Below are 21,273 nucleotides of genomic sequence, written 5' to 3'. Positions count from 1 at the left end.
CAACTCTATTTTCATTGGATGACTAGGTTTTGTATGCCAGTTTACTTTGGTTCCATTTTCCAGCAGAGACCATCATGCCCTCTTCTTTCCTCCTACCTTTTGATTTCCTTGTGTGTGTGTGTGTGTGTGTGTGTGTGTGTGTGTGTATTTTGGAGGGAGGAGACACTGCAATATTTCTTAATTTGTTGAGAAGTTATTCTTGCATGGGTGGAGGGACCATTCAGTGGTAGGCAGCAAGCACTTAATGTAAGTAGCAGATGTACATTAGCTGAGGAATGAGAAGCAAAAGGAATCAGATTCTTTTGCATCCCTGCTTTAGGCCATAGAGAGCTTTATTTGAAAACAGCTGACACCAAGAAATGTCTGTAGGTTGTGCCTCAGAGACCTAATTAGGGGACCAGTATGAGAAATATAATTCTAGTGAGAATGATTTTTAATTGCTATATCAATGATAATGAAAATTGAGAAGAAAGCAATAGACTGTGTCTTTAAATGTGTATAGAGCTGTTTCAGTGGAATGCTATGTGTACAAAGCCGAATTTCAGAAAGGAAAAAGATAGTTTACATAGTACACTCACTTAAGGAGTTGTACTGCAAAGTTAAAAGAAAATAGATAAGGCAGTAAAGTATCGTATTTATTTTCTTGAAAGAGAGGCGAGACATACATATTTATAGGCATAAGAAAAGGGACCCATTGAGGTGGTATTGGTGAGAAACAACATTCGACAGATGGATATGCTGGAAGAGATGGGATTCTACAGAAAGGTTATTTTTAAACAGATGAGATACTTCCTCAGAATGCCAAACAATATTAAGGTGAAGTGAGATTTACCTCTTTTGTTTGACTAACAAAATTTGCTATGTTTTGGTAATACCATTTTTTAATCATTGGAAAACATACATGGAAATGTAAACTGTATTTTATGCCTTTTCCACTGGGTGGTGTGTGTGTTCTACCAAAAAAATAGTGTAAAAATAATTCCTTAACTTTTTAATGTTTGGGCAAATAGATAAAGAGAAATTCCTTTGTTTAAAAGAAGAAACTTTGTATATGATCCAGTAATTATGAATTGAAGAAAATAGTGAAGATATTTAGCATTACTCAGAAGAGTTTCCTTAAGTTATCTAAATAGCAATTATGTTTTGAGAGATACACTTTTTCTTTCTTTTGTTACTTTTTTCTCTACCTATTGTGGCTTTTTGGACATGGAGCACGTCATTTATGTGTATTTGTATCTCCAACATTATATGAATTGTGCTTGAAGTTAATTATGTATGAAAAACAGATGTGAAATCTGGGTTGTACATATTTTTAATTGATATTGTTTGGGAATATACTAATAATTACATTATCAGTTATATGTGCTAATAATAATTAAATAATACATTTACATTGTCATTCACCAATATAAGAAATTTTATTGTGTTGAAATTTTAAATTTTTTAGTTATTTTTCTACTTTGATTTCTCTTAGCCAAACTTCTATTAGTTTAAAAGGAGATTATTGCTCTGGATTGAAATTTATTGCATCCCCAATTTTTAAGCCACAGCATGAATCTCTTGTGCTTTTCTTTCCTGCATACAGCTGAGAGCTGAAGCTGTTTCAAGATCTCAGGGTTTTTTTTTCTTTTAGTTCCCTGACTAAAAGTGACAGTGTTAAGCTGTCAATGATTCTTCTAAGATTCCCATGCTAGTGCAGCATAGAAACATGCCTACTCCTACAGTGGCTGATTATTTAAAAACAAAATTTTTAAACATTTTAATATAATTAATATAACATTCTAAGAAAATGATTAATTTGTAATAATTAATGCATTTATTTAGGTATGGTTTCGTCACTTTTGAAACACAAGAAGATGCACAAAAAATTTTACAAGAGGTATGATCTTTTGGTGTATTTAACTTCATTTCTGGAAATTTTGTATTTGAAACTAATCTTTTCGGGGTTCAAATACAATAATCAACTGCTTTTTAAAAAGGGTTTGCATCTTAAGATTGGCATTGGTCTCTAGGAAACTTAATCTGCAGAAGAGCAAATTCCAAAATCACTACAAGTGTGGTTGTGAAACTGTAATATAATGTTTCGCTTTATTTACTTAAACTAAGAACTTGGGGATATATCTTTTGCGAAGTGTTAATAGCATTTTGAATGTTTAAAAAACACTACAAATGTGGATTCCAACAGTGAGGTTATCTGAGATGATTTCCCTCCTGTGAAAAACATTATATAAACTAAGAATATTCACAGAAAAAAAGCCTATAGCCAGCAATTCAGTGTAATAACTTTAAGTTAAGGCAAATATAACATTTAACTTTTTTAGAAAAAAAGTAGAATTTGAATTGTATGTTATTAAAATCAAATACAGTCAATTCTTGTTATTTGTGGCAGTTATGTTCTCTAACATTGCTAGGAACACTGAATTAGCAAATGCTGAACTCCTCTTTCTAGGGGAAGTACAAGGTAATGTTCCCAAGAACCTCTGGTCACAATATTGCCATCAACCTATCAATATATAACCTTGTTTTATGTGGTTTTCCATTTAAAGGCATCATATATAACAGATTACTGGTTCATTAACATTGAAGCCATGGCCAATAGCACTATAATTCATGCTTGAATTAAGCACATCTAATATATATATTCTCCATAATGCCTATGACAGTCTTCTTGTGCTAGCCAGCACTTCAACAATACACATGGGGGCCATTTTAAATAGCAAAATCACCAACAAAAAGCACAAAAATGGAGAAAACATGGCACTAAATAGAAAGCTGTCTCTTAGAGTATGAGCACTGGAACAAGAAGAAAGAATATCGCCTTATTTGACCTCAACTGGGAGCATGCGCATCAGGCTACTCAAATTTTCCGCCACTCTTCACGTGTCCACTAATAACCTCAAAATTGCCACAAATATTAATTTTAGGATTACAAGTAAATTTTAGCAAATAGGCAAATTCACAAATACAGAATCCATGAGTAATGAGGATTGACTGTATTACAAATGGAGAAAATGGGGAATTGCGGTCAGACCCAGATCTATTTCAGTCTGAAGACGGCTCTTTCCCACTATTCGTTGCTGCTTTGAAAGAATATTATAGTCTGAATTTTTGAAATTCTTTCTAACTAGTTTTTCCTTATTGATTTTATAAATAATAGTGCTAAAATAATAAAATAATTTCTTTTTTCTTTATTTTAGGCTGAAAAACTTAATTATAAGGATAAGAAGCTGAACATTGGTCCAGCAATAAGAAAACAACAAGTAGGGATCCCTCGTATGTATTGAGAACTAATGTATTTTTAAATATTTTTGCATGGTTCTTTTTTGAAATATAAGACTTTTTATAGAACTTTATTAAAAGATCATGTTTCTTTCATCTAATAAAGTTATTTTAGCAAAGTTGGTGGAAAAACTGAATATTTTTGCCACAAAATAATATATCTCAATTTTTTTTGGCTGGGAAAAAATTTATATACATAAAGATGCTTAAGTATATTCCATGTAGTTACATCATTAAAGGAAAAAAATCTTTCGTGATGAAAATATCATTTAATATAGCAAAAGTAATTAGAAGTAATTTAATAATTTAGACTTACTAATGAGAAAAATTTTAATTAGAAAATAATTTAAAATTAATCAGAGTAAAAATATTGAAAGTGAAAACATAGAACTAATATCAGAAACTCGCTGCATGCTGTGTACTGTAACCCAGCCAGGTGTGTCATAATTTTCAGGGGGACAATCCCTAAAGCTTTAGGAATTGGCTAAATTATGTATCTACCTTCCTCAAATTTCTCTAATGCTTTCAATTCTATCTTTCCTCACTCTTTCTACTTATTAAGTTAGGCATCTTTATAGTTAACTTTTTACCTTTAATATTTATTAAAATTCCTAACAGTCTTTGGCTAGAAGGAGAAATGTGATGTAAAATTTATAACTAACTTATTTTCCCTTAGCCACATCCTAGTGTCTACGGGAATGTTTAAAACATTAGGTTATTATATATAATCTGTTAACAAATTAATAGATTGTATTCATTTGGACTGTTATGCTTTTGACTTAGAAATAATAGATATTTGGTTAATACAGTTGCCACAACTACAACAAAAAAGAGATTGATGTATATTAAGTTTAATTTTGACTTAGTATTTGTTAATTTAGGAGACAATCAAAGTATCCTCAGTAGGTTAATACAAAATGGAATGCACTAAATATGGCAGAATGCTGAATATTTTCAATCTACTGTTGTTACTTGCAAAGGTTAAGCTAGAACATATAGTAACGGTCCGTTAGCCCATTATCACCAGCAATATGTACTAAATAGTAATGCTCATAGTATGATCTACCAGTTGCTGAAATAGAAAATAAATCAGCACTATGCTGAATGCTTTCACATATACAAATAGTTTTTTCAAAACTACTTAGTGCAAGGGTCAATGTTATGAGTTTTCATTTAATCTTCATAGAATCCCATGATGTATTGTTATCTCTATTTTTGTAAATAGAAAATTCAATCCCAAAAAGATAAAGTCATTGTTTTAAAAATGTTTCTGCTGAAATACTCCTAAAGGTAGAGGAGAGTTCATCTTGGCATGTTGTGGTTCCTAACCCACTGCAGCACACTGGAATTGCAAATTTTCTTTAAAGTCTCATGATTTATGCAAAAACATCATGTATAATTTGCATTCTGTTCCATAATATCATATTGTTTGTTTGAATATAAAAATGTTTCCCAAAAACAACTGAATAAAACTGATTCTGTAGGAAGATTACTATGTTCAGCCTCTGCTTTTTCATATCTCCTGGTATACCATCCATCCCTTATCCAACTTCGAGAAGTATGGGGTTAAATAGCCTAATGGTGAGTGGTAGCACTAGCCTTCAAATGCAGGACTGTTTGACTCCAAAGTTCTTTTGACTTTTCTGCGAAGAAAGGTGTTAAAAGTACATTTACAAATAAGGGATTCTTATCTTAGTTTTTTCTTAGATCTGTCATTTCTTTCCATCTGCATTACCAACACCCGAGTCCCAACTAACCACTTTGCTTACCTTAATTCCTGGAAAAACATCCTAAGTGGTCTCTCTGAATCCAATCTTTCTACCTTCCAATCCATCATTCACAAGGCAGCCAGAGTGATCTTTCAAAAGTACACCTCTTATTGTCTTATGCTCAGCTTATTTTGAGGTATTCTTCCCTTTTCTTTCCATGCTTTAGCCATGTAGCCTTCTTTCAGTTCCAGAACATTCTATACTCCTGTTCTCAGAATCTAATATACTGTTTTCTTTACCTAGAATGTTCTTTGCCATCCAATTCATTCTTTAGAGCTTAGCTGAAACATCATTTCATCACAAATGTTCCATATATATGTATATATAGAGAAATTTTATATATGTTTTGTATACATAATAATTGAAATATTCAGTATCATACCCTATAATGCCTCATGTATTTATCAATTGTATTTAATTAATTAATTGTGTAATCAACTAATGACTGTCTTCACTACCAGACCTAACTTCTTTGAGGATACAGACCATCTCATGTCTAATTTTTTTATTTTTTGCTGTATCACTAGGGCCCTGTTCAATGCCTTGAAATAGTATGCACTGAAAATTTATTTATTTAGCAGGTAAAGCATGGTTCATTTTCTTTGAATAATGAACCATTATCATTATCTTTGAATAATAGTGGAATATCTTTTGGGGGGAATCCATGGACCTCCAAAATTGTGTGTAAAATTGTGTTTGACTGTATATATATCTGAGGAAAAGGTCCCTGGTTTTCATCAAATTCTCAAAAGGATCTAATTAAGAACCATTAAAATAAATAATAACAATACTAGATCAAATGCAGTGAAAATATAAAAGCTGAGGAGCAATAGTATTATTTAAAGTGGTAGGCCCATGCTATTTGAAGTGTGGTTTGCAGACAGTGTCATTTCATTGGAAGCTGTCAAAATGCAAATTGTTAGGCCCTGTCCCAGATTTACTGACTCAAAATCTCTGAAGATAAGTCCCTGGAATTTGCATTTTAAAAAAACAATTTAAGTGATTCTAATTTATGGGAAATTTTGAGAAGCACTGGTATAGGTGGAAGAATTGTCAGTTTCACTAATTTATATAACCTTGCTGGTTAAGACCTAATCTAATTTGGCTAATTTAACTTTTAAAGTCTCCTCAATGACAAAAAATATATATATATCTATGTATATTATTTACTGTTTTTTGGTTTGTGGTGGGGGTTTATATAACTTGGCCCAGGAAAAGAGTTGGGGACCCCAGACTAGCCACATGAAGACTTGCGGTCATGTTTGCAACAGCAGCAGTTGTAGCAAAGGGAGACTAGATAGAGAATAGATCATAGAAAAGAGAGATAAAAGACAGCCATAGCATGAACGAATGTTTGCTGGTAGGATATCCAAAGAATTAGTAGGGTGGAACCAAAATGTCTTCAGGAAAGTAGAATCTTCTCCAACTTTACTGCCTCCATCATCTTTGGACTTTCAGAAATAAAAGGTCTAGCCAAGACCTTAGGAACTTTACTACAGTGTATGTTGTCTTGAAGTAACTTTAAATTACACATAATTTATATTTGTACAAATAATTACTTTGCTGACGATAGTCTAAATTGTTAAGCTTTGTGTAGCATACTGGTGTTGGAATCTGAATTGATACATTTTTGGTATTTCTTATTCGTATTGTTTTTCTTTTCTTTTAATCATCTTAAACTAAAAGCTTTAAGGTATTGAGTTTAAAAATACAGGCTTCAAAGATACTTTGACATAAGGAATTTTTTTAAAATACCTGTGACATTCAATTTTTACCATAGCTACATAGGTATATTAAGATAAATATTTTTCTGAAGTGTTTAGAAACTACATTTTTAACAGTTAAATTGAACATTTCAATTATTATTATTTAATCTTTGCTTTAGGTTCTAGTATAATGCCAGCAGCTGGAACAATGTATCTAACAACTTCAACTGGATATCCTTATACTTACCATAATGGTGTTGCTTATTTTCATACTCCAGAGGTAACTTCGGTCCCACCACCTTGGCCTGTAAGTAATTTCATTTAAAAAAGGATTTCCATCTATTACTATCAATTTTTTAATGTTTGTTATATTTCTGAAATATCTTAACCACAGATAATTACAAATAATAACACACATCAACCAAATTAAATAGACATCAACATTTTGCCACATTTACTTAAGTTCTTAAAATGGGGAGTAAAGTAAGACAGCTTCAGGTCAATTCTCCTTACCCCCACTTCCTTACCCTCTTTCCAATTCAGAAGTAAGCAGAATATCTTTCCTATTCATTTTATATATTTTTACTACAAATATATGTATTCATAAATAACATATAGTACTGCCTTAGTGGTTTTTATTTTTTATTTTTTGCATTTCTTTTTTTACATACTTTAAGTTCTAGGGTACATGTGCACAACGTGCAGGTTTGTTACATATGTATACATGTGCCATGTTGGTGTGCTGTACCTGTTAACTCGTCATTTACATTAGGTACATCTCCTAATGCTATCCCTCCACCCTCCCCCCACCCCACAACAGGCCCTGGTGTGTGATGGTCCCCATCCTGTGTCCAAGTGTTCTCATTGTTCAATTCCCACCTATGAGTGAGACCATATGGTGTTTGGTTTTCTGTCCTTGCAATAGCTTGCTCAGAATGATGGTTTCCAGCTTCATCCGTAACCCTACAAAGCACATGAACTCATCCTTTTTATGGCTGCATAGTATTCCATTGTGTATATGTGCCACATTTTCTTAATCCAGTCTATCATTGATGGGCATTTGGGTAGGTTCCAAGTCTTTGCTATTGTGAATAGTGCCACAGTAAACATACGTTTACATGTTTCTTTATAACAGCATGATTTATAATCCTATGGGTATATACCCAGTAATGGGATGGCTGGGTCAAATGGTATTTCTAGTTCTAGATCCTTGAGGAATCGCCACACTGACTTCCACAATGGTTGAACTAGTTTACATTCCCACCAACAGTGTAAAAGTGCTCCTATTTCTCCATATCCTCTCCAGCACCTGTTGTTTCCTGACTTTTTAATGATTGCCATTCTAACTGGTGTGAGATGGTATCTCACTGTGGTTTTGATTTGCATTTCTCTGATGGCCAGTGATGATGAGCATTTTTTCATGTGTCTGTTGGCTGCACAAATGTCTTCTTTTAAGAAGTGTCTGTTCATATCCTTCACCCACTTTTTGATGGGGTTGTTTGATTTTTTTCTTGTAAGTTTGTTTAAGTTCTTAGTAGATTCTGGATATTAGCCCTTTGTCAGATGGGTAGATTGCAAAAATTTTCTCCCATTCTGTAGGTTGCCTGTTCACTCTGATGGCAGTTTCTTTTGCTGTGCAGAAGCTCTTTAGTTTAATTAGATCCCATTTGTCAATTTTGGATTTGTGGCCATGGCTTTTGGTGTTTTAGACATGAAGTCCTTGCCCATGCCTATATCCTGAATGGTATTGCCTAGGTTTTCTTCTAGGGTTTTTATGGTTTTGGGTCTAACATTTGAAGTCTTTAATCTATCTTGAATTAATTTTTGTATAAGGTGTAAGGAAGGCATCCAGTTTCAGCTTTTTACATATGGCTAGCCAGTTTTCGCAGCACCATTTATTAAATAGGGAATCCTTTCCCCATTTCTTGTTTTTGTCAGGTTTGTCAAATATCAGATGGTTGTAGATGTGTAGTGTTATTTCTGAGGCCTCTGTTCTGTTGGTCTATATCTCTGTTTTGGCACCAGTACTATGCTGTTTTGGTTACTGTACCCTTGTAGTATAGTTTGAAGTCAGCTAGCGTGATGCCTCCAGCTTTGTTCTTTTGGCTTAGGATTGTCTTGGCAATGCGGTTCCATATTGCATTGGTTCTTTTTTGGTTCCATATGAACTTTAAAGTAGTTTTTTCCAATTCTGTGAAGAAAGTCATTGGTAGCTTGATGGGGATGGCATTGAATCTGTAAATTACCTTGGGCAGTATGGCCATTTTCACAATATTGATTCTTCCTATCCATGAGCACGGAATGTTATCCCATTTGTTTGTGTCCTCTTTTATTTCGTTGAGCAGTGGTTTGTAGTTCTCCTTGAAGAGGTCCTTCACATCCCTTGTAAGTTGGATTCCTAGGTATTTTATTCTCTTTGTAGCGACTGTGAATGGGAGTTCACTCATGATTTGGCTCTCTGTTTGTCTGTTATTGTGTATAGGAATGCTTGTGATTTTTGCACATTGATTTTGTCTCCTGAGACTTTGCTGAAGTTGCTTATCAGCTTAAGGAGATTTTGGGCTGAGACGATGGGGTTTTCTAAATATACAATCATGTCATCTGCAAACAGGGACAATTTGACTTCCTCTTTTCCTAATTGAATACCCTTTATTTCTTTCTCCTGCCTGATTGCCCTGGCCAGAACTTTCAACACTCTGTTGAATAGGAGTGAAGAGAGAGGGCTCTACGCCAATAAACTAGAAAATCTAGAAGAAATGGATAAATTCCTGGACACATACACCCTCCCAAGACTAAACCAGGAAGATGTTGAATCTCTGAATAGGCCAATAACAGGCTCTGAAATTGAGGCGATAATTAATAGACTACCAAATAAAAAAAGTCCAGGACCAGACAGATTCACAGCCGAATTTTACCAGAGGTACAAAGAGGAGCTGGTACCATTCCTTCTGAAGCTATTTCAATCAATAGATAAAGAGAGAATCCTCCCTAACTCATTTTATGAGGCCAGCATCATCCTGATACCAAAGCCTGGCAGAGACACAACAAAAAAAGAGAATTTTAGACCAATATCCCTGATGAACATTGATGCAAAAATCCTCAATAAAATACTGGCAAACCGAATCCAGCAGCACATCAAAAAGCTTATCCACCATAATCAAGTTGGCTTCATCCCTGGGATGCAAGGCTGGTTCAACATCACAAATCAATAAACATAATCCATCACATAAACAGACCCAATGACAAAAACCACATGATTAATCTCAATAGATGCAGGAAAGGCCTTCGACAAAATTCAACAGCCCTTCATGCTAAAAACTCTCAATAAACTAGGTATTGATGGAACGTATCTCAAAATAATAAGAGCTATTTATGATAAACCCACAGTCAGTATCATACCAGATGGGCAAAAACTGGAAGTATTCCCTTTGAAAACTGGCACAAGATTTTTTCTTCTTTTTTAGTTTTTTGTTTTTTACTACAAGAATATATTCTATTTTTTATTTTTAATGCTATAGTATTGCCACTTTTCACTTCTAGATCTTAAATCTTGAATTTATGTATCGACTAATCCACCTATTTCCTACTATTTTGAAATTAATCCTCTGCCAAACACTAAGTTTCCATATGTGTGGGTCTTTTTTCTGCTATTTTGTTCCATTGGTGTATTTGTTCACCTTGCCCAGTTGTAATTATTTTGACTTTATAACGAGTCTTGAAATCTTAAAGTACATTGTTCATCTTCAGGAGTCTCTCATCTATCCTTATGTCTTTGCTTTTATATGTATAAATGTTTTAATTCAGTTTGTTTAGTTCAGTGAAAAGCCCTTGTTTTTTTATTAGAATTGCATTAAATACTGTGAATAACTTGGGACATTTCAGTATTTTAAAATATTGAATCTTCCTATCCATGAACATGATACATCTCTCCATTTATTTGTCTTATTTTACTTCTATCCATAAAAAAGTTTTCTTTCTCCATAAAAAAGCATGACACATTTTGTCAAATTTATTCTTAGTAGACTATAGTTTTGTTGCTTTAATGAATGCTGTTTTTTAAATAACATTTCCTAATAGATTGTAGCTGGTGTATAGTAATGCTCTTGATTTTTCAATAGTGATAATCTATCAGTAACCCTGACAAACTCTCATTTACACAATTATTTATGATTCAGTGTACTTCTATTTCTTTCACTTCTTTTTTTCCTGGAGTTTTTGCACTGACCATGTCTCTGCTACAGTATTGATGTAGTGAAAACATCATGACCTTGTTCTTGAAAAAGGGAGCAATTTCAGTGATTCACCATTAAACTTTACATGTATGCATGCATATACACGTACGTATGTGTATGCATATATACATACATATATAGACACACACACACACACGCATACTTTGTAAGTGGGAAGATACTCTTAACCAGACTTTCTCAATCTTAGCACTGTTGACGTTTTGAGCCAGATGATTTCTTTGTTGTGAAGGGCTGTCCTGTGCACTGTAGGATGTTTAGAAGTATCCCTAGGCTCCCCATAGTTATGATAATCAAAAATGTCTCCCAACATTGCCAGATGTTCCCTATAGGACAAAATCACTCATGGTTGAGAGTTACTGCCCTAAATCAATTAAGGAAGCCATTTTCTACCATGTTTGTTAAGAGTTTTTAATCACAAAAAGGTATGGAATTTTAACAAATGCATTTTCTGTCTCTGTTGAAATTACCATTTTTTCTCCTTTAATCTATTAATATGGGAAATTACATTATTATTTTCTAATGTTAATCAGTGATACAGTTTTATTAGCATACCATAGTCTGTGAATTGTACAAAACTATGATACTTTTCCTCAGTTTCAGGGGTGCAAACATTAAACAAAACAATATAAGTTAGATCCCACATTAGACACTGAATTTTAATTGCTACATTAGAGCCAGTTTTACTATCTTGCAATACAACTTGCCTGTTTTATTAAAGATCTGGTTTTAAGTAATCTGTTTTGGGGCTTACTCTTTCACTTTGAATAATCAAGTGTTACCTGTACTTTTTTCAGCACAGATTTTTCACTTGTAAGTTTATCAAACTATTAACTCTTTTAAATGTCAAATTACTAAAATAAAAATAAAATATCTTTGCTTTAATTATAGGTATTATAGGTATAATTATAGGTATAACAAAGGAATAAAACATTGATTATTTGTAACTAGTGGGAAAATTAGATACAACTATTCATTCAGTTCTAAATACTATTATAAACATTAACTGTTTCCTGCTGGTCCCCACAATGGAAACAGGCAGCGTCACCCTAAGTCTTGCCGTCGTTTTCCTCTAAGTATTCTCTTATAACTATATTTTCATAATCTTTGGAGATGGTACATTTCAGACTAAAAACAACTTTTCTGGTGGTTGTTTTAGCATTACTATGGAAATGAAACCACGTAGAAGTAGAAATATTGTGATGAGTTTAATAGACTTAGTAGAGTTGGTAATCATATCAATAAGAGGTAGAAAAATAATATTTCTAATCATAAACCAGAAGTTGACTGGGTTTAGGTAATAATTTGAGATAAATTTTATTGTGAGCTATTTTAAAGGCTTCTGCCTAATTTTTCTTTTTCCATCCTCTTATAGTCACGTTCTGTATGTAGCTCCCCTGTGATGGTAGCTCAGCCCGTTTATCAGCAACCTGCATATCACTACCAGGTAAACATAAATTACAATTAAAATTCTCTCTGAAACTTTCAGTCCTTTCTTAGCTAACTTTCATTTATTTCTTTCTCATGCAACTACTTTGCTAATTACAAAGAGATAGTTCATTACAGAAATGTGAATCAAAACCACATTGATATACCATCTCATACCAGTCAGAATGGCTATTATTAAAAAGTCAAAAATAGCAGATGCTGGCGAGGTTACAGAGAATAGGAACACTTATACACTGTTGGTTGGAGTGTAAATTAGTTCAACCATTGTGGAAAGCAGTATGGAGATTCCTCAAAGAACTAAAAGCAGAACTACCATTAGACCCGTTACTGGGTATATAGCCAGAGGAATATAAATCATTCTACCATAAAGACACATGCATGCGAATGTTCATTGCAGCACTATTCACAATAGCAAAGACATGGAATGCCTATCAATGACAGATGGATAAAGAAAATGTGGTACATATACACCAAGGAATATTATGCAGCCATAAAAAACAATGAGATCATATATTTTGCAGGGACATGGATGGAGCTGGAGGCCATTATCCTTAGCAAACTGACACAGGAACAGAAAACCAAATACCACATGTTCTTACTTATAAGTGTGAGCTAAATGATGAGAACTCATGAACGCAAAGAAGGGAACAGTAGACACTGGGGTCTACTTGAGGGTGGAGGGTGGGAAGAGGGAGAAGAGCAGAAAAGATAACTATTGGGTACTGGGCTATGAAATAATTTGTGTAACAACCTCCTGTGACACGAGTTTACCTATGTAACAAACCTTCACATGTACCCCTGAACCTAAAATAAAAGTTTTAAAAATAAGTAAAATAAAATAAATGATTAGTCAGAAAATAAAAAAGAGATAGTTAATCCTTGGTAGTGTTTTTTCTTTTTTAAATTTTTTTCATTGACAAATGATAATTATACCTATTCATGGGGTATGTAGTGATGTTTTGATACATGTAATATGGTGATCAAATCAGAGTAATTAGCATATCCATCATCTCAAAGATTTATCATTTCTTTGTGTTGGGAGCATTCAATAGCCTCCTAGCTATTTGAAACTATGTATTATTGTTAACTATAGTCATCCTATAGTGGTATAAAACATTAGAACTTATTCCTCCTATCTAGCTGTAATTTTGGAGGTGTTTTGGATTTTTTGTTTTTTTTTTAAATTTTTATTTCCATAGGTTTGTGGGGAACAGATGGTATTTGGTTACATGAGTAAGTTCTTTAACGGTGATTTGTGAGATTTTGATGCACCCATCACCCGAGCAGTATACACTGAACACAATTTGTAGTCTTTTATCCCTCACCCTCTTCCTACTCCTTCTCCCTAAGTCTCCAAAGTCCATTGTATCATTCTTATGCCTTTGCATACTCATAGCTTAGCTCCCACTTATGAGTGAGAACATAGGATGTATGGTTTTCCATTCCTGAGGTAGCTGTAATTCTGTATCCTTTCACAAACCTCTCCCTATTCCTCCTTTTCCTCTATCCTTCTCAGCCCCTAGTATTCTTTTTACTTCTATGAGATCAACTTTTTTTTTTTTTGTAACACATGGTACTCTTTATTGTGATGCTCAGTGGAAAACATCTGTAAACCAGCTTACTGTAGTGATGACAGTTGCAACTCATGCTAAGGCAGTTTTATTATATAAAAAAAGGGATTAGGGTAGGAGTTACATTCATTTCTTTGTGACAGCAATGGGACCTGAATTCAGAGCTTTGTAGGCATATGCAACATTTACATCACTTCATGATTTGAGAGTTTGTTTCCTTTAACAACAACAACAAAAAAAATGCCTTCTTGCCATATGTAAGTCTAAATGCAGCATATACAAAAACAGGAATACAAGTAAATTCAGCAACCAGTGTAGACCAGCAGAGGGTAAGCTACTCTCTTCTGAACATGGTTTGGAAGGCAGTGAAAAAGACTTGGAATTTTATCACTTATTACAAGAAAGGGGGGAAAAATAAAACTTGTTTCTTTCAAAAATATCTGTGCAGGTGGCAGATTTTTGAGATCAGTGTTTTTTAGCTTCCATATATGAGTGAGAACATGTGTTGTTTAACTTTCTGTTCCTGGCTTATTTCATTTAACATAATGACCTCCAGTTCCATCCATGTTGCCATGAGTGATAGGATTTTATTCTTTTTTATAGCCAAATAGTATTCCATAGTGTATATATATACCACATTTTCTTTATTCATCTGTTGTTGGACACCTAGGTTGATTTCATATTTTGGCTATTGTGAATAATGCTGTAATAAACATGGGGGTGCAGATGTCTCTCTGATACAATGATTTCCTTTTCTCCAAATAAATTCCCAGTAGTGGGATTACCAGATCATATGGTAGTTCTATTTGTAGTTTCTTCAGGGATCTCCATACTGTTTTCCATAGTGGTTGTACTAGTTTCCATTCCTAGTAACAGTGTATAAGACTTCCCTTTTCTCTACATCCTCACCAGGGTTTGTTATTTTCTCTTTTTGACAATAAACAACCTAACTGGGGTAGATAATACCTCATTGTGGTTTTGATTTACAGTTTCCTGATAATTAGTGATGTTGATCATTTTTTCATGTATTTGTTAGCCATTTCTTTGTCTTCTTTTGAGAAATGTCTATTCAGATCATTTGCCCATTTTTAATCAGTTTATTTTTTGTTTATTTTGCTGTTGAGATGTCTCAGTTCCTTGTAAATTTTGGATATTAATTCTGTGTCAGATAAGTAGTTTACAGATGTTTTCTCCCATTCAACAGGTCGTCTGTTCACTCTGTTGATTGTTTTCTTCACTATGCAGGAACTTTTTAGTTTAATATAATCAAACTAATGGGATGAATTAGGGAGAATTCCCTCTGCTTCAATTTTTTGGAATAGTTTGGGAAGATCTGGTATTCTTCTCTAAAGGTTTGGTAGAATTCAGCCATGTAGTTCTGGACTTTTCTTTGTTGGAAGACGTTTTAATTACTGATTCAATCTTGTTACTTGAATTTGTTTCTTAAGGTTTTCTTTTTTTTTTTTTTTTTTTAAGACGGACTCTCTGTCGCCCAGGCTGGAGTGTGCAGTGGTGCAATCTCTGCTCGCTGCAAGCTCCGCCTCCCAGGTTCATGCCATTCTCCTGCCTCAGCCTTCCGAGTAGCTGGGACTACAGGCGCCCGCCACTACACCCGGCTAATTTTTTGTATTTTTAGTAGAGACGGGGTTTCACCCTCTTAGCCAGGATGCTCTCGATCTCCTGACCTCGTGATCTGCCCGCCTCGGCCTCCCAAAGTGCTGGGATTACAGGCGTGAGCCACCGTGCCCGGCCTTGTTTCTTAAGGTTTTCAATTTCTTCAGTCTTGGTTTAGTCTTGGCAGATTGTATATGTTCAGGAATTTATCCGTTTCTCCTAGGTTTTCTAATTTATTTGCATAGAGTTGTTCATATTAGCCTCTAATGATCCTTTGTATTTCTGTGGTATTCATTGTGGTGTCTTTTTCATTGCCGATTTTATTTATTTGGGTCTACTTTCTTTTTTTTCTTAGACTAGCTAATGGTTTGTTGATTTTATCTTTTTAAAAAGTCAACCTTTTGTTTTGTTAATCTTTTGTATTGTTTTGTAGTCTCAACATTGTTTATTTCTGCCCTGATTATTACTATTTCTTTTCTTCTACTAATTTTGGGTTTAGCTTGTTCTTGCTCTTCTAGTTCCTAGAGGTACATTGTAAGGGTGTTTATTTGAAATATTTCTAGTTTTTTGATGTAAGCATTCATTGCTATAAATTTGCCTCTTAATACTGCTACTGTTGTGTCCCATAGGTTTTGGTATGCTGTGTTTCTATTTTCATTCTTAATTTCTTCCTTCACCCACTGGTCATTCAGCAGTATGTTGCTTAATTTCCATAAATTTGTATAGTTTTGAATGTTTTTCTTGTTATTGATGTCGTGTTTTATTCCATTGTGGTCAGATAAGATACTTTATATAATTTCAGTTTTTTTTAATTTTTTGAGACTTGTTTTGTTTCCTGAAATATGGTAATTCTGGAGAATGTTTTATATGCTGATGAAAAGAAAGTGTATTCTGCAGCTGTTCAGTTAAATGTTCTGTAAATGGCTGTTAGGTCTGTTTGGCCTATGGTGCAGTTTAAATCCATGTTTCTTTGTTTCTTTTCTTTTTTTTCTTTTTGAGAAGGAATCTCGCTCTGTCACCCAGGCTAAAGTGCAATGGCATGATCTCGGCTCACTGCAACCTCCGCCTCCCAGGTTCAAGCAATTCTCCTGCCTCAGCCTCCTCGGTAGCTGGGATTACAGTTGCATGCCACCACGCCTGGCTACTTTTTGTATTTTTAGTAGAGACGGGGTTTCACCATGTTGGTCAGGCCGGTCTCAAACTCCTGACCTTGTGATCTGCCCACCTCGGCCTCCCAAAGTGCTGGCACTACAGGTGTGAGCCACTGTGCCCAGCCTGTTTATTTTCTTTCTAGATAATCTGTCCAATGCTGAGAGTGGGGTGTTGAAGTCCCCAACCACTATTTTATTGGGGTTTCTCCCTCTCTCTTTAGATCAAATAAGACTTGCTTTATATATCTGGGTGCTTTGTGTTGGGTACATATGTATTTACATTGTTATATTCTCTTGCGGAATTGATCCCTATATTATTATATAAATGTCCTTCTTTGTCTCTTTTTAAAACTTTTAACTTGAAGTTGGTTTTGTCTGATATAAGTATAGCTACTCTTGCCTGCTTTGGTTTCCATTTGCATGAAACATGTCTTTCCATCCCTTCACTTTCAGCCTATGTGTGTCTTTACAGGTAAGGTGAGTTTCTTTTAGGTAGCATATAGTTGGGTCTCTTTTTTTAATATATTCAGCCAGTCTCTATCTTTTAAATGGAGAATTTAACCTATTTGCATTCGGGGTTATTATTGATAGGTGAGGACATCCTGTCATTTTATTTATCATTTTCTGGTTATTTTGCATATCTTTTGTTCATTGTTCCCTCTCTTTTTGGTGATTTTTTGCAGCTGGGTTCTCTGTAATTATAAGGCTTGATTCTTTTCTTCTTTTTGTCCTTTGTGTAATGGCTGTCCCAGTGAATTTTATAGTTTTGCACGTTTCATGATCGTTGTTACCATCCTTTCACTTCCTGATGTAAGACTCCCTTGAGTATTTTTTTTGTAAGGCCAATCTAGTGGTGATAAATTCTCTCAGTTTTTGCTTGTCTATGAAAGAGCTGGTTTTTTTAGAGACAGAGTATAGTGACATGATCATAGCTCACTGCAGTGTCAAACTCGTGAGCTCAAGTAATCCCTCCCACCTTAGCCTGCCACACAGCTGAGACTACAGGCATGTGCCCTGCCTGCTAATTTTTTTTAAGAGATAGGATCTTGCTATGTTGCCCAGGCTGGGCTCAAATTCCTGGGCTCAGGCAATCTTCCTGCCTTAGTCTCCCAAAGCACTGGGATTACAAGTATGAGCCACCACACCTGGCCTTGTGAAAGATCGTATTTCTCCTTCATTTCTGAAGGATAGCTTTACTGGGTATAATATTCTTGGCTGGCAGGTTTTTTTTTCCTTCAATATTTTGAATATATCTAAATATATCATCCCATTCTCCCCGGTAAGATTTCTGCTAATAAATCTGCTGTTAGTATAATGGGGATTCCTTTAATTGTGACTTGGTACTTTTTTCTTGCTGCTTTTAAAATTCTTTCTTTCTCTTTGACTTTAAACAATTTGACTATAATGTGCCTCTGAGAGGATCTGTTTAGATTGAATCTGCTAGGATTCTTTGAGTTCCCCAGACCTGGATATCCCTCTCTTCACCCAAGACTTGGAAAATTTTCGGCTATTATTTCATTAAACGTGTTGTCCTCACATTTTCCCTTCTCTTTTCCTTCTGGAATGCCCATTACATGAATGAATATTTATCCTCTTCATGGTGTCTTATAAATCCTGTAGGTTTTCTTCATTCTTCTTTTTTTGTCTGCCTGTGTTATTTCAAAAGACCTGTCTTCAAGTTCAGAAATTCTTTCTTCTGCTTGGTCTAGTGTATGGTGGAAGCTCTCAGTTGTGTTTTTATTTCATTTGTTGAATTCTTCAGCTCTAGGATTTCTGTTTGGTTCTTTTTTATGATATCTATCTCTTTGTTAAATTTCTCATTCAAATTATGGGTTGTTTTCCTGATTTTGTTGAATTGTCTATCTGTATTCTCCTGTATCTCACTGAATTTCCTTAAGATTATTATTTTGAATTCTTTTTCTGGCATTATGAAATATATACAAATATTTCCCTATGATTGGGGTCTGTTACTAGAGAATTACTGTTTTTATTGGAGGTGACATGTTTCCTTGATAGTTGATGTGTCCCTGCATTGATTTCTACACATCTGGTATGAAAGTCACCTTTTCAAATTTGGAGTAGGTTTCATAGGGGAAGACTTATTTCTATGAATGGGTCTTGGGGTGTTGGTTCAGTGGGGTGCGTTGGCCTTGGTTCTAGGTGGACACAGTAGGGTAGTCTCTGTTTAGTCTCTTAAGCTGTAATACTTTCTAGTTGGGTTTGCAAGTTTCTCAGTGACCTAGGACAAGAGAGTCTATGACAGTGGTGGTGGGGCTTTGCCAGGGGTAGGCTTGCTGGGCTGTTCCTCAGGTCAGGGCTGTGTACATGAACATGGTAAGTCTGGCTCACTGGGCTTGGGGCCACAGGGCTGTTACTCTGGCTGAGAGCACAGGCATGCAGTTTCTCAGCCAGCCTGGGGGAGTGCCCACCAGAGGCAGCCTGTGGGGCTGTTTCTCAGGTCTGGTATGCAGGCACATGGCTCCTTCGCTGGCCTGGGGGTGCATCTGCTGGGGACAGCCCATGGGACTGTTTCTCAGGCCTGGAATACAGCTGCATAGCTGTTCAGTTGGCTAGGGACATGTTTGTCAGGGGCTGTTTCTCCGGCTCAGGATGCAGGTGCACAACTGCTCACCTGGCCTGGGGGGCATGTCTGCTGGGGGTGGCCCACGGAGCTATTTCTCAAGTCTGGGACATAGGCACAGGGTGGATCACCGGCCTGGAAACGTTTCTGTGAGGGCTGTTTCATAGGCCCAGAATGCAGGCACAGGGCTATTGGTCAGCCTGGGATCATGCCCACTGGAAGCAGCCTATGGGGCTGCTTTTCAGGCCTGGGACACAGGCTCCAGGCTGCTCAGCTGTCCTGGGGATGTGTCTGCTGGAGGGGTGGGCACGAGGCCATTTCTTAGGCCTGAGGCATGGACACACAGCCACTCCACTCCCCTGGGGACATTTCTGCCAGTGGCAGTCCCTGGAGCTGTTTCTTGGGCTCTAATTGCATGCACAGGATAGGTCAGGGGCTTGTCTGCAGGGTGTGAGGCACCTCTGGGCTGTTTCTCAGCCCTGTATGCAGGTGTGTAACCATTCCATCCCGGCAGCATGTCAGCTACTACGAGGCTTGAGGACCTGTCCTGCTCAGGAGAGTGCAGCAGTTTGACCAGCTAAAGAGTGGGTTCACCCTGGGCAGGTCAGCCAGATTGTTCCTCTAGCTGGAGATAAGGGCAACAGACGTTGGTTTCCCTACTGTACAGAACCAGAATCACAGCCAATCTTGAGCCTCAGGTTCCATGCTGCTGAGGTTGTGTTCAGCCACTGGTGTGTACTTGGCGGAATGAAAATGGAACCCCAGTACTGGAGACGTGTAATAGCTACTGGCCCCCTAGAGATGACTATGGCTTCAAGATGCTGTCACGCTGCAGCAGCTTCGCTCACAGGGTGGGGTTGAGGGGGTGGGGAGTACACACTTTGTACTCCTAATTCGGGGCAATGCAGCCACGAATTCCCAGCAGCTCTTCAAACTGTGAGACTGTGGGATTCTCCTGTTGCAAGGAGTGTGGGTGTTTGCAGTAGCAATGCAGGCTGGTGGGGATCTTCTGCTTACCTTTTCCCTGCAATAAGAAACTGCAGGACTCCAGGCAGAACCAATCCTAGCAGAAGAGAAGGGTTTGCAGAGGCTGGGTGGCTCCATGCTGCTCTCCTGGATTTGCAATCACCACCGGTGTGTCTCCACTCCCCTGCGGCACTCCAGCACTCTCCTTTTGATGCTCCTGTCAAATTGTAGCTGTTCATTCTTTGCCTTAGTCCTCTCTTGTGGCGGGGTGGGGAGCCAGTGGAAAATGAATGCTAGGCATCTCTGGTCAGCCATCTTGCTGACATCATGCCTCTCTTTTTTTATGAGGGAATTAAACAATGTCATACAAGAAGATGGATGGACTCTTTGCTTCCTTTTACCAAATGTGATGAGGTCAGTTTTGCTCCCCTGGCTAACATTTAGATCTAAAAAGTCTTTAGCAATAATTCCCCAAGTAAGATACAGGTATTGGACTGCAAGTTGGTTTTTTAATGTTAACATATGTCAGTTTCTTGCTATATTATATTTAACATAATTTATATTAAAGCAAATAATATATTGTGGTTTATTATATATTATGACATCCTCTTTCAGTTAACCAGCACTCTTCATTAATTTTAGTGAGAAATTGGGGATAAGTGAACTATAATGCCAGATCATTTTGGTCTATAGCAGGGTCATCAAACTATGGCTTGCAGACCAGACTCCAGCCAGCAGCCTGTTTTTGTAAATCAAACATTATTGGAACACAGCCACATTTGTTTACTTATTGTCTATGGCTGTTTTTGTGCTACAGTAGATGAGTTGAGTCTTCTTTTTCCCCTTATCCCAGTGCTAGGCAACCAGTAATCTACTTACCTGTTTTTCTAGATTTGCCTATTCTGGATATATCCTATAAAAACAATCATACAATATG

At 36.1% G+C, this 21,273-nt stretch overlaps 1 protein-coding gene across 8 annotated transcripts in view; it reads left to right on the top strand.

Annotated features, from left to right (window-relative positions):
* Positions 1 to 21,273, top strand: part of BOLL (boule homolog, RNA binding protein) — a 133,541-nt gene that overhangs the window by 7,519 nt on the left and 104,749 nt on the right. For 4 of the 8 annotated variants that reach the window (XR_002005038.4, XM_019022835.2, XM_019022838.3 and 1 more), the window contains exons 4-8: positions 1,825 to 1,879; positions 3,198 to 3,273; positions 6,934 to 7,061; positions 12,380 to 12,451; positions 20,685 to 20,750. Coding sequence is in view for 7 of the 8 variants with exons in the window: in XM_019022835.2 (XP_018878380.1) it covers positions 1,825 to 1,879; positions 3,198 to 3,273; positions 6,934 to 7,061; positions 12,380 to 12,451; positions 20,685 to 20,750 (397 nt within the window). In the remaining variant the exon portion in view is untranslated. The remainder of the gene's footprint in view (positions 1 to 1,824; positions 1,880 to 3,197; positions 3,274 to 6,933; positions 7,062 to 12,379; positions 12,452 to 20,684; positions 20,751 to 21,273) is intronic. The other 4 variants (XM_004033004.4, XM_055379336.2, XM_004033003.4 and 1 more) reach the window with 1 other exon arrangement.

The sequence above is a fragment of the Gorilla gorilla genome, chromosome 11, assembly GCF_029281585.2.
Source record: "Gorilla gorilla gorilla isolate KB3781 chromosome 11, NHGRI_mGorGor1-v2.1_pri, whole genome shotgun sequence".
NCBI classification, from domain to species: domain Eukaryota; kingdom Metazoa; phylum Chordata; class Mammalia; order Primates; family Hominidae; genus Gorilla; species Gorilla gorilla.
This window is presented reverse-complemented; position numbering and strand designations above follow the sequence as displayed.